This window comes from Oncorhynchus gorbuscha, linkage group LG15 (genome assembly GCF_021184085.1).
Source record: "Oncorhynchus gorbuscha isolate QuinsamMale2020 ecotype Even-year linkage group LG15, OgorEven_v1.0, whole genome shotgun sequence".
NCBI classification, from domain to species: Eukaryota; Metazoa; Chordata; class Actinopteri; order Salmoniformes; family Salmonidae; genus Oncorhynchus; species Oncorhynchus gorbuscha.
Window position 1 is genome coordinate 47,766,773 of NC_060187.1, and position 22,599 is coordinate 47,789,371.

General features: G+C 43.2%; 1 protein-coding gene across 1 annotated transcript in view; it reads right to left on the reverse strand.

Annotated features, from left to right (window-relative positions):
• LOC123997415 (prolyl 3-hydroxylase 2-like) overlaps positions 1–22,599 on the reverse strand; it is a 111,605-nt gene that overhangs the window by 47,808 nt on the left and 41,198 nt on the right. The window contains exon 2 of the mRNA XM_046301609.1: positions 1,485–1,637. Coding sequence (XP_046157565.1) covers positions 1,485–1,637 — 153 coding nt within the window. The remainder of the gene's footprint in view (positions 1–1,484; positions 1,638–22,599) is intronic.

Consider the following 22,599-nt stretch of genomic DNA (forward strand, 5'->3'; position numbering starts at 1 on the left):
TGATGAGGGTGACAAAATTACTATCGTAATCAGAATGATGGGAAGTTTGAGCGCGCTCGATTTACGTCACATTATGTGACGGTGCTCAGTTTTTTGGCGGCGGCATGAATCTTGCGAAAGCGGGAAAAAATCCATAAATTAGCCGCGTCATTGTATATACCGCAAGGTTCAAAGTGTGGGAATAAAGTAGCGGCTTATAGTCCGGAAATTACGGTAAGTAAAAATACTTTAAAGTACTACTTACGTTGTTTTTTGCGGTATCTGTACTTTACTATTTATATTCTTGACTGTGACATTTACTCCACTAAATTCCTAAAGAGTATAATGTACTTTTCACTCCTTACATTTTCCCTGACACCCAAAATGACTAGTCACATTTTCAATGCTTTGCAGGACAGAAATATTGTCTAATTCACTCACTTATCAAGAGAACGTCCCTGGTCATCCCTACTGCCTCTGTTCTGGCAGACTCACTAAACAGAAATGCTTAGTTTGTAAATGATGTCTGAGTGTTGAACTGTGCCTCTGGCTATCCGTAAATGAAAAAAAAAACAAGAATATTGTTTTGCTTAATATAAGCCATTTGAAATGATTTATACTTTTACTTTTGATACTTAAGTACATTTCAAACCAAATACTTTTAGACTTTTACTCAAGTAGTATTTTACTGGGTGACTTTTACTTGAGTCATTTTCTTTTAAGGTATCTTTACTTTTACTCAAGTATGACAATTGAGTACTTTTTCCACCCCTGCTCACACCCATCGAACAATTCTTGACATGCATGCTATATTTAAGCAATAAGGCTCGGGGAGGTGGTATATGGCTTTTCCTATGCACGACGCAACGAGGCGCGCCTAGACACAGCCCTTAGCTGTGGTATACTGGCTATATACTACAAACAAAAGTGCCTTATTGCTATTATAAACCGGCTACCAACGTAATTAGAGCAGTAAAAATAAATGTTTTGTCATACCCGCGGTATACGGTCTGACATACCACGGCTGTCAGTCAATCAGCATACGGGGCTCGAACCACCCAGTTTATAATTTCTCTTTTGTATTGTCTTTTCAGTGTCCATGTAGCTCATTGGCATCGGCTACTTCTATCGTTACTTCCTAGGAAGTTGCAATTACTTGGGGACAGTAGAGTTTAGATCGTATTGGGGGAATGGGAAAATAATATTGTCTCAATGTCATGGAAGTTGGAAAGGAAGGATGCCATTTAAAGGTATTAAAACAGGCCCTGAATTTTTACACTAATAAAACAAGTTGTGTAAAGATGGATTAAAATCATTCTCAATGGAAAATCCCCATTGACAGTACTTTGGGTAGGGATGCATCTTTCTCCAAACTTTCCCAAAATTCCCATAAATGCTGTTTGGAGGATTGCTGGGATTTCTGGAAAACCAGGGAATTTGCGGAAAAAAGATAGCAGAATTGTTGTAACCCTAGCCTCGAGAAACAGGCAGTTACACACTCTTACCTGATGAGGCCGGGCCTCTCTGTCCACAAAGTGGTCCTGGTCGGATCCCTCCAGAGCCTTGTACTGCTCTAAGTTCTGATCCATTTCCACATGCTCTGGGTTGGCCTGGAAATAGGTGTGGGCCGCCGCCGCTGCCTTGTCCAACTGCTTCAGCTATACAAAAGAGCGAGAGCGAGAGAGAGAGAGAGAGAAAGCGAGAGAAAGCGAGAGAGAGGGAAAGAGAGAAATCGAGAGAGAAATTAGCACAGATATCCATGAAAACCCCTACACATGAGCGTACGCCAGCTGCACCTGGCTGACAAATAGCTGCTTTTAGCCAAACATAGCCTTTCCCAGGGTCAAATTCATTGCGCCACAGTTGGAGAAATCAACCACACACAGATGATATAGTTCTGTAGTCCAGCTGTCTCTAGCAGGGCAGTGTGGCCACGTGGAATACTTTGGTGTGGCTGAGGTAAGTACAAGGACAGTGGAGTATATTAATGACAGTGTTCACCTCAGGAAGTGGGAGTGGAGACACACCCTAGCCCGCCTCATCACCATTCCCTTCACATGGAATATAGAGGACGGCACCGGTCATTTATGAGGACAGGGCAGAGACTGCAGAAGCAATCAAATGAAGTGTGTACAGTGCCATTCAAAGAACGGGTTAAGGCCATGACCTGACCTCACATCTTTTTTTTTGTAATATAGTGTTAAGATTTAGGGTTGGCGGAGAATCTACTGCACTAACAGAGAGTGGCATATCACAAGCCACAGATCAAAGAAGACCTTTCAAACAAACCAGTGCTGACTTGAGCACAAAAAGACTCCTTCATTAAGTTATCTAGTTTGCAATATTAATGGTTCTGGCTGAGCAGGAAGACGAGCAGGCGAGAAGAACCGTGACTTTTAGAAGGACACATTGTTCCCATTTACTTCCCGTCGACATGGAAACCATCCATTCCATCAATGTCACCCCAAATGATGGATTTGCTTCCTTCATCTGGAAACGTGGGAATCATACATTTGGGCACATTAGCATGAAATAATTATCCCAATCCCAAGGATTTTCTTCCATCCCAGACCAAATGCATCAAGAATAAACTCAGAAGGATAAAACTGGGCCTGTCAAGCATCTTTGACTCCTATCAGAGGCCTCCCGAACAAGACAACACAGACGTGGGGGTTTTTGAGTAGAATTGCTGTGGATACTGTACAGACCTCGGGGCTGCTGGTCTAAATGAGCTCATGGTACAAATGGTAAAAAAGCCAGCCGCTGCTATTTGTCAGGCTTGGCAGCTTGCCGACGCAATCTCCGCTAAGAAGTGCTCTGAACTCTCACTTGGGTTCCATGTTTTTAACTAGTCAATGACCTGTGTGACATTTGCTGAGGGATCATTAACTACAAGTAGGTCTGTTTGACGCTTCATATTTACCCAGAAATGTAGTGGTCTTCTAATGGTTCTGGAAGACAGTAGCTCGTTAAAATCTTTTGGCCAAAACCATAAAGCTTCAAAGAATGTTCTTGAAAACATGCTATTTCCATTGTTCTTTTGACAAATGGAAAAAGCCTAAGTTTCTTTCCTCTGAAATAGCCATGACACACCAGTGGGTCCCACACCGCCACTTGGGGAACTGACACAAAGGCTCCACAGCAGTTGAATATAACCAGACTAACAGCGTCACTCACTAACAGCCCACTCTAATAGGCTAGCTGCAGACGGAGCGGATTCCCACGTGCCGTGAAATTCGAGGTCTTAATTCTGCCTTCACAAGCACCGCTGTACTTAGGACACGATGTTGGCTCTACAGTTAAGAAGCCCATATCTCCCTCCCTCCCTCCATCCCTCCCCTCACATTAAAAGGGTCGTAAAACCTCAAATGTCACTTTTTAATTACACCTTTTCGAACGTTTAACCTGCCTCCTCATGTCAGATAAGGAGACGCAGTTTAAGAGATTGGATCACATCAACGAGGAAAGAAAGGCACGGTTTCGCTCCAGCCCCAGTTGTGACCTGTGTTGGTTGCTTGAAGAGCTCTCAGGGTGCTATCAGATCTGATCAAATCACTGTCAAGTCCTGACAAAGCAAGATATTTGCCAATCTTTCTCTAGGACATTGCCGGAAAAAACAACCACCTTTCACAATAGCTCACATCAAGATGTGGCATGTCATGGCCTGAGAAACATGCCCAGGACAGAGATGGACAGACCCTCAACATCGCAGGGATACAATAACACACTCCCAAGAGATTAGGGATGCTTCACAGACCTCTGTCTGTGTGGGAGTGAGGGTAAGAGAGAGACAGAGAGAGAGAGAGAGAAAGAGAGGTTATGGTCAGTGGTAGCGGGCGAGCAAGCAGCAGAGGTGGCTTCCTGCTTAGCGTCCAAGGAATAAGTGTACGAGACAGTGAGCTCCGTCTAGATGGGGGTCTCATGTGGTGCAACGTTAGCTTACGTCTCGTAAGAAGGGAGGTGACTATATGATCCTGCTCATTTTAAATCCTTCCTGTACTCATTAAAAACAGGTGCCGTTTTGAATGGTCTGAGACCAAAGACCAGGCTCCAAGCTTGTAACTCCACTGTCAGATCTAGGCTCTTTCCTGACTAGGAAGGCTGGCCGCAAAGTCTTTATCTGGGTGCTGTGCTGATCAACAATCTCCTCTTTTTTTCCCCTTCTCTTTTTGCGACGCAGCCCCGGAGAGGTGCAGGGGAAAGAAAAGCTGTGTGGACATGCTTGGTTACCTCTGAAAGGCCAAAGAGCGAACTGGCATCAACTACATTCCTGCACTGTCCACCTCTCCCCATGCTGCCCAGGCTGAGGCTAAGGACCAGAGGATAGCCAGCCAGAGGACAGCCAGCCAGAGGACAGCCAGCCAGAGGACAGCCAGCCAGGGGACAGCCAGCCAGGGGACAGCCAGCCAGGGGACAGCCAGCCAGGGGACAGCCAGAGGGACGGTGGAGGCATTTGTGTCCCATCCAAATGCTGACCTCTACACTTTTCCGGTGATCACGATGAATTCCGACGGACTTCTCTCCGTCCGAGAGCTAGAGCCAAGGACGGAGCTGTGACGTTCAGGAGATGGGCGGGGTGGAATCCAGCCACCTGTGGACTGTCTAGGCCCACCTGCCGTTCTGTTCCACTACTCTCCCCAGTCCTCCCCCTAACGCCTCGGAAAGGCAGGGTCAGGAGAAAGGGGTATTAAGTCCAGCTGCAGCACCAACACAGCTGCGTCTCAGCACTGCCAGACCTATTGTCTCGAGACATGAGAGAGACTAGAGCGAGAAAGCGGAGGAGGAGATTCAATCTGACGCATGACAGCAGCACACTGCCATCCGGCTTTGATCATGAGAGGCCACAATACCATCATGAATCTGTGGTCACAATTCTGCACAACCATTAAAGTGAGCAAAGTACCAAATTTGACGCTTTTACATCGTTTTAAATCTTTCTTGTGTGAAGTAGTTTCCTCTAAGAAAAACACAGTTTCAGAAAATTGTGCAATTAAATAGAACATAGCAAAGTGAGGGTGAAGGTTCGCTATGAAAACTGCCATATGAAGACCTCAGTGGTATTCCATAAGCAACATACAGGACTGGGCAGCCGTGCTGAGAGACTCGTTCTCTATAGTGATAATAGATTTACAGTGATACCCCGCAGTGTTGACCTCAAAGCATCCAGTAATGCTGGAGGGGCTAAAGAGGAGACTGCCAGAGGGTGTACAGTATCACACTGTATACTGAACAAAATTAGAAAACGCAACATGTAAAGTGTTGGTCCCATGTTTCATGACCTGAAATAAAAGATCCCAGAAATTTTCCATACGCACAAAACGCTTATTTCTCTCAAATGATGTGCACATCCCTGTTAGTGAGCATTTCTCCTTTGCCATGATAATCCATCCACCTGATGGGTGTGGCATATCAAGAAGCTGATTAAACAGCATGATCATTACACAGGTTCACCTCGTGCTGGGGACAATAAAAGGCCACTTTAAAATGTAAAAGTTTTGAGGGAGAGTGCAATTGTCATACTGACTGCAGGAATGTCCACCAGAGCTGTTGCCAGGGATTTAATGTTCATTTCTCTACCATAAGCTGCCTCCATTGTCATTTTGGAGAATTTGGCAGTACGTCCAACCCGCCTCAAAACTGCAGACCACGCATAACCTCGCCAGCCCAGGGCCTCCACATCTGGGATCTTCACCTGCAGGATCGTCTTAGACCACCATCCGGGCAGCTGATGAAACTCAGGAGTGTTTCTGCCTGTAATAAAGCCCTTTTGTGGGGAAAAACTCATTTTGATTGGCTGGGCCTGACTCCCCAGTGGGTGGGCCACGCTCCGAAATGGGTGGGCCTATGCCCTCCCAGGACCACCCAAGGCTGCACCCCTGCCCAGTCATGTGAAATCCATAGAACAGGGCCTAATGAATTTATTTAAATTGACCGATTTCCTGACATGAACTGTAACTCAGTAAAATCATTGAAATGGTTGCATGTTGTGTTGATATTTTTTGTTCAGTATAGTAAAGCATGACGCAATCACTCTGATATTTCACAAAAAACATCTGCACGTAAATCAAATTCCCAAATTAGTCAAAATATCCCCCACGGGATGACATTGCAGGCCCAGTGCGAATAGATCATCTTTTTAAAGAGGGATTACAGCACGACCAAATAGAACTATGGAATAACATTATCAAATACTCCCAGGCATATCACAATTATTTCCATTATCAAGCAGGGAGACTCGTGTTGAAGAGTGATGTTAGATTAGTCACATCTTTAGTTTTTTTTGTGACAACTCCTAGATCACAATCTCGATTACATGTATCGGGGGTTGTCCCCCGTTGTGTTACCTTGGTGACAGTCCATTTACTAAACATAGGACCCCGGGACCAGGTTGAGAAGGGGACATCTGAGGAGGGGTTAGTGGTAATGAGAAAACCACACTCTTCCCACAGAATCACTACGAGGCTGATATAGACAGTCTTCTTGTAGTAAGTTATGCAAAATAGATCCATTACTTTCAGCCGACCTTTCAGTTTAACTCCCAATCTTTGTTATCAACAGCTCCTTAAGACAGTAAGACTTTTCCCACAACAAAATATTAGATTTTTCCTTTCATATTTAAAAAAAATAATAATTGATCAATACACACCAGCATCACCTGTTTAAGCTTCAAAGCTAACAACCGTAACAACCTTACCATTAACCATCAGGTATCGAACACAGAGTCCTTGTATAGTAAGCACATGTTTTTTCCCCTCATGAATTTCAAAGGTGCACCTGGTAATGGGGAAATAACTAGTGCCCAGTATGCACCCTCACTCTGTCCTCCCTACAGAAAACAAACCTGTGTTATAGCCCTAGTCGGGCCGCCTTGGCATTCTCGCTGAGTAAAAACCTTGTGGGATCGGCGAGAAGCCAAGTCAAACGGCCATTTGCATGTTTCTCACCCCATGAGCCTCACACTCACTTCAGAAATATGTAAATGGCGCTGTATCCGGGTCAAAGACACAGCGGGGCTGTGATGACGAGCACGTATCCCTCCGACACAAATTGACAGGAGACAAGAGACAGGGGTTGGCGTCAAGACTAGAGTCAGCAGTAATCACCAACCAGGCAACCAGCAACCACTGCCTTCCCACAAACTTGGAAGAACTGGGGGAAATCTGGCAGTGACTGGCCTGCACACATATGAATAAAATCCCTAAGTAAGCCGCTTTCTAAAACACCTTAGACTAGAAGACCCTAGGTCAGGTTCCCCCAACTGGCAGGGTTTCCCCAATTTGGCCCATGGGTGATTTTATTTGGCCCTCCCAAAGATTTCTGAGCAAAGAAAATAATACTAATAATATATTTTTTAAACTTTTTGAGAATTTTAGCTGTTGGACATAAAATACTGCAAAAACACCAGGAAGTAAGCTCCAAGGGATTTTAATTTTGGAAATCTGTGCCCAAGAATTCCCACACATAATATAGAGACACATACAAATGTAAGCGGGGTTTGAAATAATTACACAAATATGATATCTGTTTGGGCTTCTTGCAGTCAATTTATTTGCAGTCTACCAATTATTTGTAGTTACTGTATGTTCCGGACTTCCGACCATCCGCTCCAGAAAAATATTGCCCCTTCACTGAATCTAGTTGATGACCCCTGCTCTAGGTCATTGGCAGGCTATAGGGTCATGGTTTGAGTTTTAGTACCCTGGACTCTAGAACAGAAAGCCAGAATCAAAGAGTGAGAACTTAATATGCCAAAAGTCCACAGTACTGTATCCTAGGTCAGGACACAAATGGAAACAGCTTCCATCCTCATTCAGGCTTCAATGGGGACCAGTAGATTAACAACACCCTAACTACGCGCTAATAGCATTTAGCGCATGTAGCGCTTGGGGTGTCAAATGTATGCCTGTGGCTGTTACACGTGTAAACATTTCTCACTGCTGCTATTAAACACCCGGCCTAGTCTGCTAAGCCTCCACTGACAGAAGTTTGACCATCGCGAAAAATGTCTTGAAAGAAGTACTGTCCAGTGAGTTCCTTGGCCCCAGGATTTAGCATAGTACACATTCCAGCAGCAGTAATGCCTGTATGATAACAACAGCAGCCAATAATGGTTTTAAGGCCCCTAAGAGAATAGCTGCCAAGCACTGGTAACTAGGGTCAAGTTAGAAGTCAAACATCTGCCAGAGAACGTATCTAAGAGGAAACGCTGCTTCGATGAGATGCATTGTTTGATTTGATTGTTGTTGTTGTTGTTGTTATGATATCCATTATCTCTAAATATGTGATGACCTGTGTTTTATACATGGCCAGGCATAACCAGTAGGGCTATTCCATGTGTTTATATCACTGAAGGACCTAGACTTCCTGGTATTGTTCTTGAGAACCTGCATGTCCTCAACTGGCCCCGAAATGGAAGGCTCTAGGTGGAAGGTGACGGAATTATAACATATACTACTGTTCAAAAGATTGGGGTCACTTAGAAATGTCCTTGTTTTTGAAAGAAAAGCACATTTGTGTCCATTAAAATAACATCAAATTGATCAGATCAAAATGACGATTGTAGCTGGAAACGGCAGATTTTTTTAATGGAATATCTATATAGGTGTACAGAGGCCCATTATCAGCAACCATCACTCATGCGTTCCAATGGCACATTGTGTTAGCCAATTCGAATTTAATCATTTTAAAAGGTTAATTGATCATTAGAAAACCCTTTTGCAATTATGTTAGCACAGCTGAAAACTGTTGTCCTGATTAAAGAAGCAATAAAACGGCCTTCCTTAAACTAGTTGCGTATCTGGAGCATCAGCATTTGTGGGTTTTATTACAGGCTCAAAATGGCCAGAAACAAAGAACTTCCTTCTGAAACTTGTCAGTTTATTCTTGTTCTGAGAAATGAAGGCTATTCCATGTGATAAATTGCCAAGATATTGCAAGATCTCGTACAACGCTATGTACTACTCCCAGCACAGAACAGCGCAAACTGGCTCCAACCAGAACAGAAAGAAAAGTGGGAGGCCCTGGTGCACAACTGAGAAAGAGAACAAGTACATTAGAGTGTCTAGCTTGAGAAACAGACACCTCACAAGTCCTCAATTGGCAGCTTCATTAAATCGTACCTTCAAAACACCAGTCTCAACATCAACAGTGAAGAGGCGCGACTACGGGATGCTGGCCTTCTAGTTGCAAAGAAAAAGCCATATCTCAGACTGGCCAATACAAATAAAAAATTAAGATGGGCAAAAGAACAGACACTGGACAGAGGAAATCTGCTTCGAAAGCCAGCATCCCGGAGTCGCCTCTTCACTGTTGACGTTGACACGGGTGTTTGCGGGTACTATTTAATGCAGCTGCCAGTTGAGGACTTGGGAGACGTCTGTAAAAATGTGCAAACTTTTGAACGGTAGTGTAGTGTCTCCAGTCAAGTCACAAACACCATGAAAGAGACCGCCGCTGAATGTGCTCTACATTCTTTCGCGCATGACGTCATCAGACAACAGTCTATCATCACCTATTGACATTGCATTGATCTTTCGCATACATTCCAGTCACTATGTAACGTTAATACCAGAAGATATACTAAAATCTAGACTAGGTGTATTCTTCTAACGTGTTATAATATTTAGTGGTCTGTAAACACAGTAGTTATTCACTGATTAGGCTGAACCAAGAAAGAGTTTACTGTTGCAAACCCAATATTCATGTTACGAAAGGTTGGGTCCAATTTGGACTGGGTTTGTTTAGCCATACAGGGAGGAAAACTACAGAATGTCTACAGTATGGTAGTCATATCAAGAAGATGTTGTGGTCTAGTTGCTATGTGTGTGTGTAGACCAAACATAAGTTTAACATCTTAGTTGCTTAGACACAACATCGGGAGTGCTTTACGCCAATCTTTTTTGGCAAGGAAAAATAAAGGAGAGGCAGTAAATACTGATCATGGCACCTTGAATTAAGGTACTTTTCCCGCTACTTTATAATCAATGCCCCAAAAACGTAAGTAGATTAACGTGTGGCTAAAGGCAAACTGTAACAATAGGGATAAATGTGGCCTGTTCATACATCGCAAACCGTGTTCATAGTTTCCACTGTAAACCTGTTGGCTTTGATGGATGCTGCCTGAAAGTGGGGGGGAGGACTACTGCTTGGCACCTTGATAAAAGCATCTGGTAAAACATCCAAGAAAACTACCACAACCATTCAACAGCGTGTACTGTAAATCATCAACAAAATGGGAGTATGATTGAATCTCCATCTGGCCAGAAAGCAAATTGGAAATGCACTCACTGGTGCTTAAACCAAACAATGTATTTGTATAAATGGGCATTACTAGCTGTAGTAGCAGTCTTCTAGGCAGGAGTTTTTGGCATTTGGATCCCCACCTATAGGAAAATATGTGTAAATGTTCAATTACCTGAGGTGTTAAGAGTATAATAGACAAGGGATTATGTTGTAAATCTATAAAACGACTTCTTCTCAGCTCATTTCAGTTCAAAAGTAGGGGAGACTGTAACGGGGGGGCCAATTGTCAAACCTTGAAAAAAGCTAGAATGATGAAACTCAAAGAACATGCACATTTAGGATCTCTCCCTGCTTGAAAAGTAAGTCAAATATCTCACTATTTTCACATTTTAATGGGCAAATGTTTGTTTTTTAGGGTTGAAAGTTGTTTTTCCCCCCATCGGATTAGTCTTATACTGCCCTGAGCATTAATGTCCAATAATTCAAAATATCAGAATTTTCATGGCTAAACACACTATTGTTCTCTTTTTTTCAAGTTTTTATTTTTTAAATGTAATTTATTTCACTCATATAACAGTAAATACAAATCCATAAGTATAATGGATAAGAGCAACAAAATAAAAAAAAATAAAAAAATAAGAGTAAAAAAATGTCAATCAATCATGTCCTGCGCATCGTAAAGCAACTCAATGAGCAGAAATATTTGAGCCAAATTATGAAAACAAATGATTTTAACTTGAAGATGGTATAATTAATGTATAATTCATACAAACACTAACTTTCCAGGCTTGGGGTCTAGTAAAGTACCAAATAAGTTGTAAACAGATATAATTTGGGCACCATTAGATTGTTCAGATGTTTCAAGAGGAAACTAATGGCCAGACAAACATGTGCATTACTGTTGTTAAAAGGACAAATTGAGGAAAAATTGTAGTTACATATCGCAATATTATTTTTGGACAACATTATATTGTTGGATATTTGACGCCAAGTACCAATTTTGTATTGTTCATCCTATAGCTTCTTCTCAGTCTTCTTTTAAAATAGAAAGTCAATATTTTTTCAGCACTTTTATTTCCCCGACTTCACATGCTTTCTCGTCTTGTGTCTATTTGATCATAATGTAGGCCTACCAGAGTGGCCTACCAGTGTGGCCTACCATTAAAAATAACGACCTACATTCCGTGAGACTTTTGAAAAAAACTAAACAGGCAGGATGTGGAAATGAATCCTTCAGACACGGAGGTGACTGAAAATGTTGTTGTATTGTTTAATGCAAGAAAAGACTACAAAATCAAATGCATTATTATATTCCCATACCATTATTGCAGAGACAAATTATGCTACCCTCTGCCTATTGGCTAATTCGCTTATTCAAGCCTGTGTCAAAATACAACAGCTCCCTTTGAAGACAAAAAAAAGCTATTTACCTGACTCAAAGATGTCTAGAAATGTATATGTTTTGTGCTCTTGTAGGAAGCCCTCGCTCCCCTATTGCTGACTACAAATGATCTAGAACTGGGCAAACAACTCACTAACTAACAAAGGATATAAACAAAAATGTGAACACGTGGCTACATGCAGCACAGATGGCACAGATACATGGCACAGATCCATATGGTCTATTTGCATATAGTCCTACTGAAGCTCTGATTGTTTATGCCGCACCGGTCTGTGTAGAGTAGGGGCTGAGTAGTGTGTGTCAAAGAAATAGAATCCTACTCCAATGCGTTGTCCCAACGTCATGACAGCGTTCTGCCTACAACAAAATCTCTTGCATAGTTTGTTTTGTTTTGGTATGTTGCATTGAAACTGGCTAATATTGGGTTGATTCGAACACAAGGAAAACGTTGACAGTGTTAACAGAGTCAAGATCCCTTGGAGTCAAAAGGCAGGCTGAGATCTACCGCTCCATTTTTTAAAAACATCATTTAAAAGACGTAATGCAACATTCTTAATGAAACAGCCTTCTTTTAACCTGTGTCCCGCCCTTCGTCTACATGGATTGAAGTGGATTTAACAAGTGACATCAATAAGGGATCATAGCTTTCACCTGGATTCACCTGGTCAGTCTATGTCATGGAAAGAGCAGGTGTTCTTAATGTTTTGTATACTCAGTATATAGTGATTGGAACACATGAGGTTGGTGGCACCGTACTTGGAGAGGACAGACATGGTAATGGCTGGAGCAGAATAGGTGGATGGTATATATATCAAACACATGGTTTCCATGTTTGATGCCGTTCCATTGATTCTGTTCCGGCCTTATTATGAGCCGTCCTACCCTCAGCCCAGCCTACTGTCATTTGGAATATCAAATCAATACATATATAATAGTTATTTATATTGTATCTACACCTAAGTATTGTAATATCGAAATGTGAGGTCCCTGGCAATTCCCAGGCCTTTTTATTACGTACATAGAAATACACACATTTCTTGGCAAAATCATTACATACAGTTTAAGTCTGAAGTTTACCAAAACCTTATCCAAGTACATTTAAACTCAGTTTTTCACAATTCCTGACATTTAATCCGAGTAAAAAGTCCCTGTCTTAGGTCAGTTAGGATCACCACTTTATTTTAAGAATGTAAAATGTCAGAATAATAGTAGAGAGAATGATTTATTTCAGCTTTTATTTCTTTCATCACATTCCTAGTGGGTCAGAAGTACATACACTCAATTAGTATTTGGTAGTATTGCCGTTAATTGTTTAACTTGGGTCAAATGTTTTGAGTAGCCTTCCACAAGCTTTCCACAATAATTTGGGTGAATTTTGGCCCATTCCTCCTGACAGAGCTGGTGTATCTGAGATTTGTTTGTAGGCCTCCTTGCTTGCACACGCTTTTTCAGTTCTGCCTACACATTTTCTTTAGGATTGAGGTCAGGGCTTTGTGATGGCCACTCCAATAAATTGATTTTGTTGTCCTTAAACCATATTGCCACAACTTTGGAAGTATGCTTGGGGTAATTGTCCATTTGGAAGACCCATTTGCGACCAAGCTTTAACTGATTACTTGAGATGTTCTTTCAATATATCCACATAATTTTCCTCCCTCATGATGCCATCTATTTTGTGACGTACACCAGTCCCTCCTGCAGCAAAGTACCCCCATGCTTCATGGTTGGGATGGTGTTCTTCGGCTTGCAAGCCTACCCTTTTTTCTTCCAAACATAATGATGGTCATTATGGCCAAACGGTTCTATTTTTGTTTTATCAGACCAGAGGACATTTCTCCAAAAAGTACAGTCTTTGTCCCCATGTGCAGTTGCAAACCGTAGTCTGTCTTTTTTATGGTGGTTTTGGAGCAGTGGCATCTTCCTTGCCGAGTGTCCTTTCAGGTTATGTCGATATAGGACTCGTTTTACTGTGGCTATACATACTTTTGTACCTGTTTCCTCCAGCATCTTCACATGGTCCTTTGCTGTTGTTCTGGGATTGATTTGCACTTTTGCACCAAAGTACGTTAATCTCTAGGAGACCAAACGCATCTCCTTCCAGAGCGGTATGACGGCTGCATGGTCTCATGGTGTTTATACTTGTGTGCTATTGTTTGTACAGATGAACGTGGACCTTCAGGCCTTTGTAAATTGCTCCCAAGGATGAACCAGACTTGTGGAGGTCTAAAAATAATTCTGAGGTCTTGGCTGATTTTTGATTTTCCCATGATGTCAAGCAAAGAGACACTGAGTTTGAAGGTAGGCCTTGAAATACATCCACAGGTACACCTCCAATTGACTCAAATAATGTCAATTAGCCTATCAGAAGCTTCTAAAGCCATGACACCATTTTCTGGAATTTTCCAAGCTGTTTAAAGGCACAGTCAACTTACTGTATGTAAACTTCTGACCCACTGGAATTGTGATACAGTGAATTATAAATGAAATAATCTGTCTGTAAACAATTTTTGGAAAATTTACTTGTGTCTTGCACAAAGTAGATGTCCTAACCGACTTGCCAAAACTATAGTTTGTTAAAAAGAAATGTGTGGACAAGTGTTAATGACTCCAACCTAAGTGTATGTAAACCTCCGACTTCCAATAGCATGTCTATGATAAGATTATAATACATAATAATGAATGTTTTTGAAGTTACGTGAATTTGGTCTATTTTTTTAGGTGTTTCATTTAACCACAGCTCTTGTGACAATTGCCCGTGGCACAAATTTAACCGTCCGCTCAATAAAATCAATATCGTAGTAAAGACATATAAATGGTATGAATGATTTGAAGACATATGTACGTTTCTTATATCGAAAATGTCTGGCCTAGTTTGAGCAATGGAGTAAAATACAAAAACGGTTACAATTGCCCCCAGTCTCCCCTACATTGTGTCGATCCAGATCCACTGTTTGAGGAACCTGGAAAACAACTTATGTGCCTTGTCACAGATGCAGCGGAGGGTGCTTCCACCTGTAGATCGCTCATTCCCTGGCGATCAAGTCTGTGTCCGATCAGTTGTTCAGCTCACTTAGGCAGGGGTCAGAGAAATCTCTCTCACACCCATGCACACATAGTACATACAGTACACAGGGCTAAAGAGTGCTTGTTGTGGCGCCTTTCAAAACAGTGATTTTCATCAAGTCCGCCCGTTAAGCTAATGAACTAAAAGCACTTTCATGGTACAACTTCACAAGGAGCACAGAACGTCAGTAGGCTACTGTACATGGAGTCTGAATAAGGCGCTTGATCACCTCTGCTGACTGGTTAAACTGACCAGACGTGGGCTTGTTTTTCCTCAGCCGCTAAAGCACACAACACTTTAAGACACTGGCGCTCCACTATAACTCACACCAACACCGACCAGGAAACCAGCCAGCCAGCTGCAGTGTGTATTTCATAGGCTGCAACACGGCTAGCGCATATAACACGCCTCAATGAAAAACACGTTTGTGCTGCTATAAGAAGGGGGGTGTGAGAGGGGAACTTTCCTATGTGATGTCATAGGTGCGCTTTCTGGCCATCCTTGAGCTTTCAGCTCCCCCTCCATCGCTTCTTACCTCACCCTACCCTTCTCTTCCTCGCTATGTCCCCTCCCCGTTGGCAGCTCTGCACACTGCCCCCATTCTGGTTATTCTCGCCCCACCCTGGGCCCAATGCGTGGTCATCCAATAAGGTAATGTCTTAGGAATTCCTAAAAAGCCTTGTCGGCCGGCTGCCACAGACACAGCCTCTTTCATTAAGACAAGCCCGCGTGAGGACAAGAGGCTGCAGCGGCTGGGAAACAATCCAACAAGACTGTATGTTGAAAAGGAAAGAAAACAGTGGTGGGATAATCTTGCCGTTGTACACGGGAGCACTGGGTAGTGTAGAGCTTCCCTGGCTGTGTGGTCTGGTCCTGAACAGGGGGGGCCGGCTGGTTTTGATTAGAGAACACGGAGGCTCCCTCACAGTGGTCGGAACGCAGAAGAGACCCAGTGGGACCAGCGGGCCGTGGTCGGAGAACTTATTAAGCAAACAAAACACAATTCGTGCCCATTATGATGAATCTCATATGCCAGTCTCCTGATGGGAATCTGTGTTTGGACAGATCTAAAAATGGAGATGCTTGTTATGCAGTGCAGGAGTACTCTGTCACTGAAACTGGTCACGTGTGTGACGTTTTCCTCATTAAGGTGATTGGACATGACAGACCATTCACTCCACTTCTTAGGAGTCTTGAGTGAAGCCTCCGTGGAGTGGTTGTCAAATCAGTGAGTGAAAGACTATCTCTTTCTCCTCGACGATCCCGAGGCAACACCAGCTACTGTATCCTCAGCCAACCATCACTCACTCCCTGCAGTCTGCCCCCTTTTCCTGCACCGCGCTGACACACAAGGCCTGCTTTGTGCTGGCACCCTGGAAACAGAGGGTGTGTGAGGCGTGAGACGAAAATGGGGCTTCAAACGTCCTCCTCGCACTTCTCTCACGTGCCCTCCTTCCCCATGTACAATAACACACTCTCCTTTCTCCCAGGAGCTTTTAAAAACAGGCCTGGCCGACCCCAGTGTTATTTTTAAATCGCTCTTGCCCGCAATTTCAAACACCTGCGGTTTCCACTGGAATAAAGCAGCCCTTTCTGTGGAAAACGTCAAACATTTTCAATTAGTTATTTGTCCCCCCAAAAACTTGCCAATATATGCATTTTGTCCATGTAGGGCTGTGTGTGTTGGTGTGTGCTATACAAACATCATGAAAAACATTTAAGAAAAATCCCTGAAGTAATTATACAGTCAATTGTACAGTCCCATTTCATAGAAACAATTACGGTCGAACCCCTCCGAGGCATTTGTGTGTGTGTGTGTGTGTGTGTGTGTGTGTGTGTGTGTGTGTGTGTGTGTGTGTGTGTGTGTGTGTGTGTGTGTGTGTGTGTGTGTGTGTGTGTGTGTGTGTGCCCAGACAATGCCAACATTCATCCAGCTACCCGGCATTCGCTCTATCCCCCCCAACCCCTCTCCAGAGAAATATCAAATACAACATGTATTTGTCCATGTTGAAATCAATCTGCTCGTGTAGTTACGAAGGCGTTCTTAAAAAGGACAGACGGGACACAGCCTGCAGTATTAGGCATGTCCATGGGAAAAGCTCCACTGAAAGGAAAACACATTCAAGACACATTTGGAATCCGAGATGAATTTGAAGGCATATCTGAAATGAATGGATCATTCACATGGACCAGCTGTGCAAATTGTTCATATTTTAAAAAAAGGGAGAGCAGATCTTCAAGACCCTCCATTTCAGAATGCAACACGAGTGATTTGCATTATACACTACGTTTCCTGTAACTTTTCTCCTACACTTCCCCGAACGTTGTAAGTGGATCTTGCACTTAAGAATATTACCGTTAACAGTTCAAGCAAGAATGTTGATCTTTGCTTGGGACTTGCGTCAGCATCCAGTCATCGCGGCAACATCCTCAAACTCACCAAAGCAGTGTGCTACTGGGCACCACAAGCCACAACCATACCAGAGCAGAACATTTATTTCATGAGATGGTCAAGACTCCTACAGGCACAGCTCCCAATTCAAAACTCACGATCCATACTATGACGAAGATCTGTGTCCATCCTCGGGGTTAGGTTCAGGACAAGACCTGTCTGCTCCTCCCTTAATCCTTAAAGCAGCCCCCCCCCCTCCCCACGCCTCTCTGATTCAGAAGGGTTGGGTTAAATGCGGAAGACACACTTTGGTTGAACGTATTCTGTTGTGCAACTGACTAGGTACCCGTTCTCCCTCCCCGTTCCCTACAGCAAATCACTCAATAGATCCCATCTCATTTGTACATGTATAACCTTTCACTAAATGTCACGGAACACTCAACAGTGAAATCTAGACTTGTCTTCCAAGAAGGTTTGCCCTATGGCAACGGAAAAAAAGGATGGGTGGTTAGTGAATGGGTAGAGATAGACACCGTTCCAAGGACTGGATGTCAATCAATCGTCTGAGAGTAGGAGCGCTGATTTCGGATCAGTTTTGCCTTAATACGATAACGTGGACAGGGGAGAACCTGATCCTAGGTTGCTCCCCAGCTGCAAAATGCTCAGTAGCTTACCCCACGACAAGACAATTCCTGAGGTGAGAGAACTATTAGACCCCTGTTAGAAGTAAAGAGAGGGAGCTATTAGCCTGTCAGTCAGAGTCTCTCTCTCACCCCCCTGGTGAGAACACCACAACAGTACAGAGGAGGCAATAGGAAACAGACCAACCTGCCAGAGGGGCATCAACAGCCTGGGAGGCCAGAAATACCTTTAACCAGGATGACAGCCGAGGAGGGCTCGACTCCTCCTGTCAATTATCTTAGCCAACAAGACACAGGGATGAAGTTTGTTTTCTGAAAGCTCCGGGGGAGGCAGAGGTGATAGCAGTTTATCAAAACATTCAAAATATAAAACTCATCCAATATGGGTAAGCTTAATTAGAACGTTGAACCTTTGGGCTCTCAAGGCAGAGAGGTGGACTCCTCATATGATGCAAGATGCTCTGCACTGAACGTGTACCATCTTGAAAACGTAACTGCTGACACTATTTTAGGGGATTGTACCAACAGCGGAGGAAGGATTGTTTTTGAGTGAACTATCCCTTTAAGGGTTTGCGTGCTTGATGTTTCTCTTTATGACTATGTACACAGATCAGTGAAATGGAAGAAGTCCATTATCGTCCGTGTTTCATAGCTGTGGAAACACAGCAGGGCTATCCTCTTCCTCCTATCTAATCTTACTTCACATCCTCCCCCGACATCTTGTAAAACCAGGACAGTGCTGGGAAGGGTTTATGTGGAGGAGTGTCCTTAATAAAAGTCCATCTCAAGTCTGGACTCATGCCCAGTCGTCTGAGAACTCCAGCACCTATTGTACAAAGGAAGCATCTCAAGTGGCAACTTATTCCCTATATAGCATCTACAGATACAATAATATGGAGTCTTACATTTTGGCCCGGTTAAGGCCAAAATGTCATAAATATGCCAACTTTTAGTAATTATTTCTCAATTATACTTTTAGATACAAATGTCAAATATATGTCAACAATCCATCCTCCAAAGGACTATTCTATGGATTACACTTCACGAAAACCCCCCCAAAACAATATTTTGGCCACGGCCCATAGTAGTGCCCTATGAAGCGAATAGGGTGCCATTTGGCACTCCGCCCAGGTCACACACATCAGGACTGGTTTGACTGACGATAGGATTCTCAGTACACCCTGAACAACACCGTATACTACACAATGGGGTAAGAGACTGCAGCCAAAGGGGCAAGAGGGGGTAGAAACTGGAAGGTCACACCAATACATCACCTTCGTCTTTCGGGTCTCTCTCTCCATTGACTTTCACCAAGGAACGACAGGAGGGATGGTTCAGCTGATGTGACTGTGGAAAGAATGTCTTCCCGAGGCGCATTAAACATCGTCAACATCAGCAGCGCTAAGGCAGTGGTTCTCAAACACCTCGGGGACCTCCAGACGTTTCATCAGCCCTGAACTAGCTCCGAGCTTGCTCACCTTAAGGGCTTGATAATTAGTTGACAAGTTGAATCAGGTGTGCTTAATCTGGATTAGTTCAAATACATGGACCGACTAGGGGCCCACGAAGAGAGGTTTGAAAACCCCTGCTTCTAAGGAACTTCCGGAGGATTCAACAATTATCTTCATCTAGAAGACGGTCTCTCTGATTTCCTCATACCAGCCATAGGATGGATTTTCACTCTGCCATCCATTAGCATGAGCTGGTCATGTAGCAGTTCTTGTCACGTTACGAATGACCAGAGCTACTGACACAGCATGCTAGCAAGAATCCAGGCCAACTAATAGCACAGAGGAGGCTTGACATGGGTTAGACCTGTCAGTTTGACGGTCTGCATTAGCGCAGTACCAACAAGAGATACTCCAGTATTAAGTTTTGCCTCGGTACAGATGTAGGATCAGCTTCCCCTCCCCAATCCTAACCCTAACCATTTGTGGGAGAAATTCCAAACTGAGCCAAAATCAGCGTCTAGGGGCAACTTCCTCCTACACAGACAGGAGAGGGGGCCCTGTGTATCACATGAAAAGGAATTGACCAGCCACCCTCGACACCCACAATAGTACAACAAAACTCAAATGGCCACCCTTGCTTAAGAGTGAAATTATGTAGGCCAAAGGTCACGTGTTTAAGACAATAACACATCCTGGGTCACGGATTATGTCTTAAAATAATGTAAACCCCACAGTGCTGTAGGAGAAATGGGCTTTCACTGAGAGAGTCCAGAATATAGGTGTGTCTTGGTATGCGGAAGTGCATGTGTTTCCATCTGTGCGTGCAATTAGGAGCCTATGTGCTTCGCAAGGTCAGGACCTCACATTGGCCCTTTCCCTTTGATGTGACATTGATGTGATTGGCTGGGAGCAGTTGGACAGTCCAAGGTCAGGGGTCGTGTCAGTGGCTGGCTGACGACTTCATGGTGAGATGTCCCCGGCTGTTACTATGTGGCCTGCATTCCAAATGCAGTCAGGGGGTCAGAAGGGGAAGCCCCACAAGGGGTTAAGATTCCTCTCCCCCAATCCTCACCTTAACCGTTAGTGGGGAAAATGCAAAACTGACCCAAGATCAACGTCTTCACTCAGGAATAAGTCTCTGCAAAAGCAGCTCAAGGCCACATGGAATGGACAGTGTTATAGATATGTGGTAGTAGAGCAGAGGCCCGAGGACACACACTTAATATGTTGTGAAATCTGTTATGAATGTTTCGTAATGTTTTTAAAATGTATAACTGGCCTTAATTTTGTCTGGATGGCAGGAAGAGTAGATGCTGCCTTGGCAGGAACTAATGGGGATCCATCATAAATATAAGTACAAATCAGCTGTGACTATGGTTGTCCACTATGTCTAAAGTGGCTTTCTCTCCTTGTCTCCTCTCCTTCATCTGCACTGATATGAAAGAACTGGGTAGGTAATGTCTGGGGGGCATTGGTTTCCCTTTTCCATTCTTTCAACCTACAGTGAGGACCAAGGAAAGGAGACAAGGACAAGAAAGGCACTTTAGATTATTGAGGTGTGCCCACTAACACTGACAGACGGCATCATTGAGGCAGCAGCGGAGGAGATTGAAAACCACCCAAGAGCAAGCTGGCATTTTCAATTGAACTTAATTTAAAACAGGGAGTCACCATTGAGACCAGTCTCTTTCGCAAGGGAGCCCAGCATATACAATTCACAAGACAAAAATCGAATCAACATCAGATACGAAGTAAAACAAACTAAAATAGAGCACAACACAAATATTCAAGAAACATTTACATTCCTCAGTAAGAAGTTTCCTAACCAATATTTTCAATTGCCTAGCATCCAATTGTAATGTATTATGTAGTTGGTTCCAGCAACGAGGTGCATTAAAACTAAAAGCGGATTTACCTAGTTCGGTGATCACCCGAAGTGATCTACGGGACTTAAATGAGGACCAGCCAAACCTTTTGATACACGATGCAATGTTGACTATTATAACTGTCACCAGTGATAAAAACAAATGACGCTATGGTAGACTGCATCTCCTAGCAGCGGCACCCTCCTTAAACCACTAGCCTAGCCGTAGATCCATCCATCCGCCGGAAGGGGCAGCTTCCTGTTTTAGACCTGCATATCTAAAAGGATGATGTAATGGCCCTCGCATGGCTTGACGACTAGTTACAGGGTCTTGGTGTTGGTTTGGGCCTGTTATAGAAAAGGGAAGGATGACTATTTCTCTCTTCATGATGAAGGGAAAGTGCGAGCAAGTCTAGGAGGGGATGTTGAGAGTGCTCAGTCATTAAGTTGTTTGTGGTTGTGTCGTAGGACATGGACGGAATGAGAGCGTGATGCTCTGGCTCAGGCTCAGCACAAACTTGTAATTTCGGTGACATCGCTTCCGCTTGTCATTGTTTCCATGGTTAAGTTTGTCACGGGGTTTGAAATGTATACAGTAGGGTCCTTGATTTTTAAAAAGACTGTATAAAATAAATAATACAAATACTGAGCTATATTGCATGTTCCAAAAAATTGGGAAATTATATTATTTTATACTAATTCAACTGCTCAGAGAAATAAATGGTAATAAAAAGACAAATCTCCAAAAGATAGGAGTCACAATTATTGGCACCCCGGTTTTCAATGCTATGTTTCATGGGATTGGAGAACACAATTCAAACCACAGGTTTTCAATGGTGTTCAAGTCCAGAGACAGAGATGGCCATAGCAAAATGTTGATTTTGTGGTCAATTAACAGGATGTCACATATCTCAGGGTATCGAATGAGTCCATATCCGGCCATAGTAAATGTCCATGTCTAATATTCGGAGTAATATCAATATCGTATATGTCAAAAAGAGACGTCTGGATTTAGAATATCAAAAATGCATTAGAAATGGCCTGTATTCTCTAGAATATCTACAACATGTAAACGAATCTGCTGATATGGACCCTTTTCGCCCAGTTAGATGGAAAACTGCGCGACTAAGACCTCCTAGGTAAAAACGTCAATTTATTACAGATTTCTTGATTTATCTTATGTTAATTCGGACTATTTTGAGGAAGTGTATACTAGCCAAGTTGTAGCTACGGCGTCTCAATAGGAACTAACAGTAATATGGCTGCTTTTTTTCTTGTTTTCAAGCAAAGGTCATATGCGAGGCACAGTCGTTTGTTTCGCCTAGCCGAGTTCCGCTAGGAGCAAAACAAACCTAGTATGCAGGCACCATTAACAGGGAAAGGGAATGGTAGGTTTGTCTGCATATGTGTGTGTGTGCATGTACGCATCAATGGAAGCTACTCAGAGGATGAAGGGGAGGACCATTCTCCTCAGTGAATTTCAGATTTTTTTTAAGTGAAACATTCAAAAAGTTATCATTTGTAGATAAAACTATACTAAATATATTAACGTCACCAAATAATT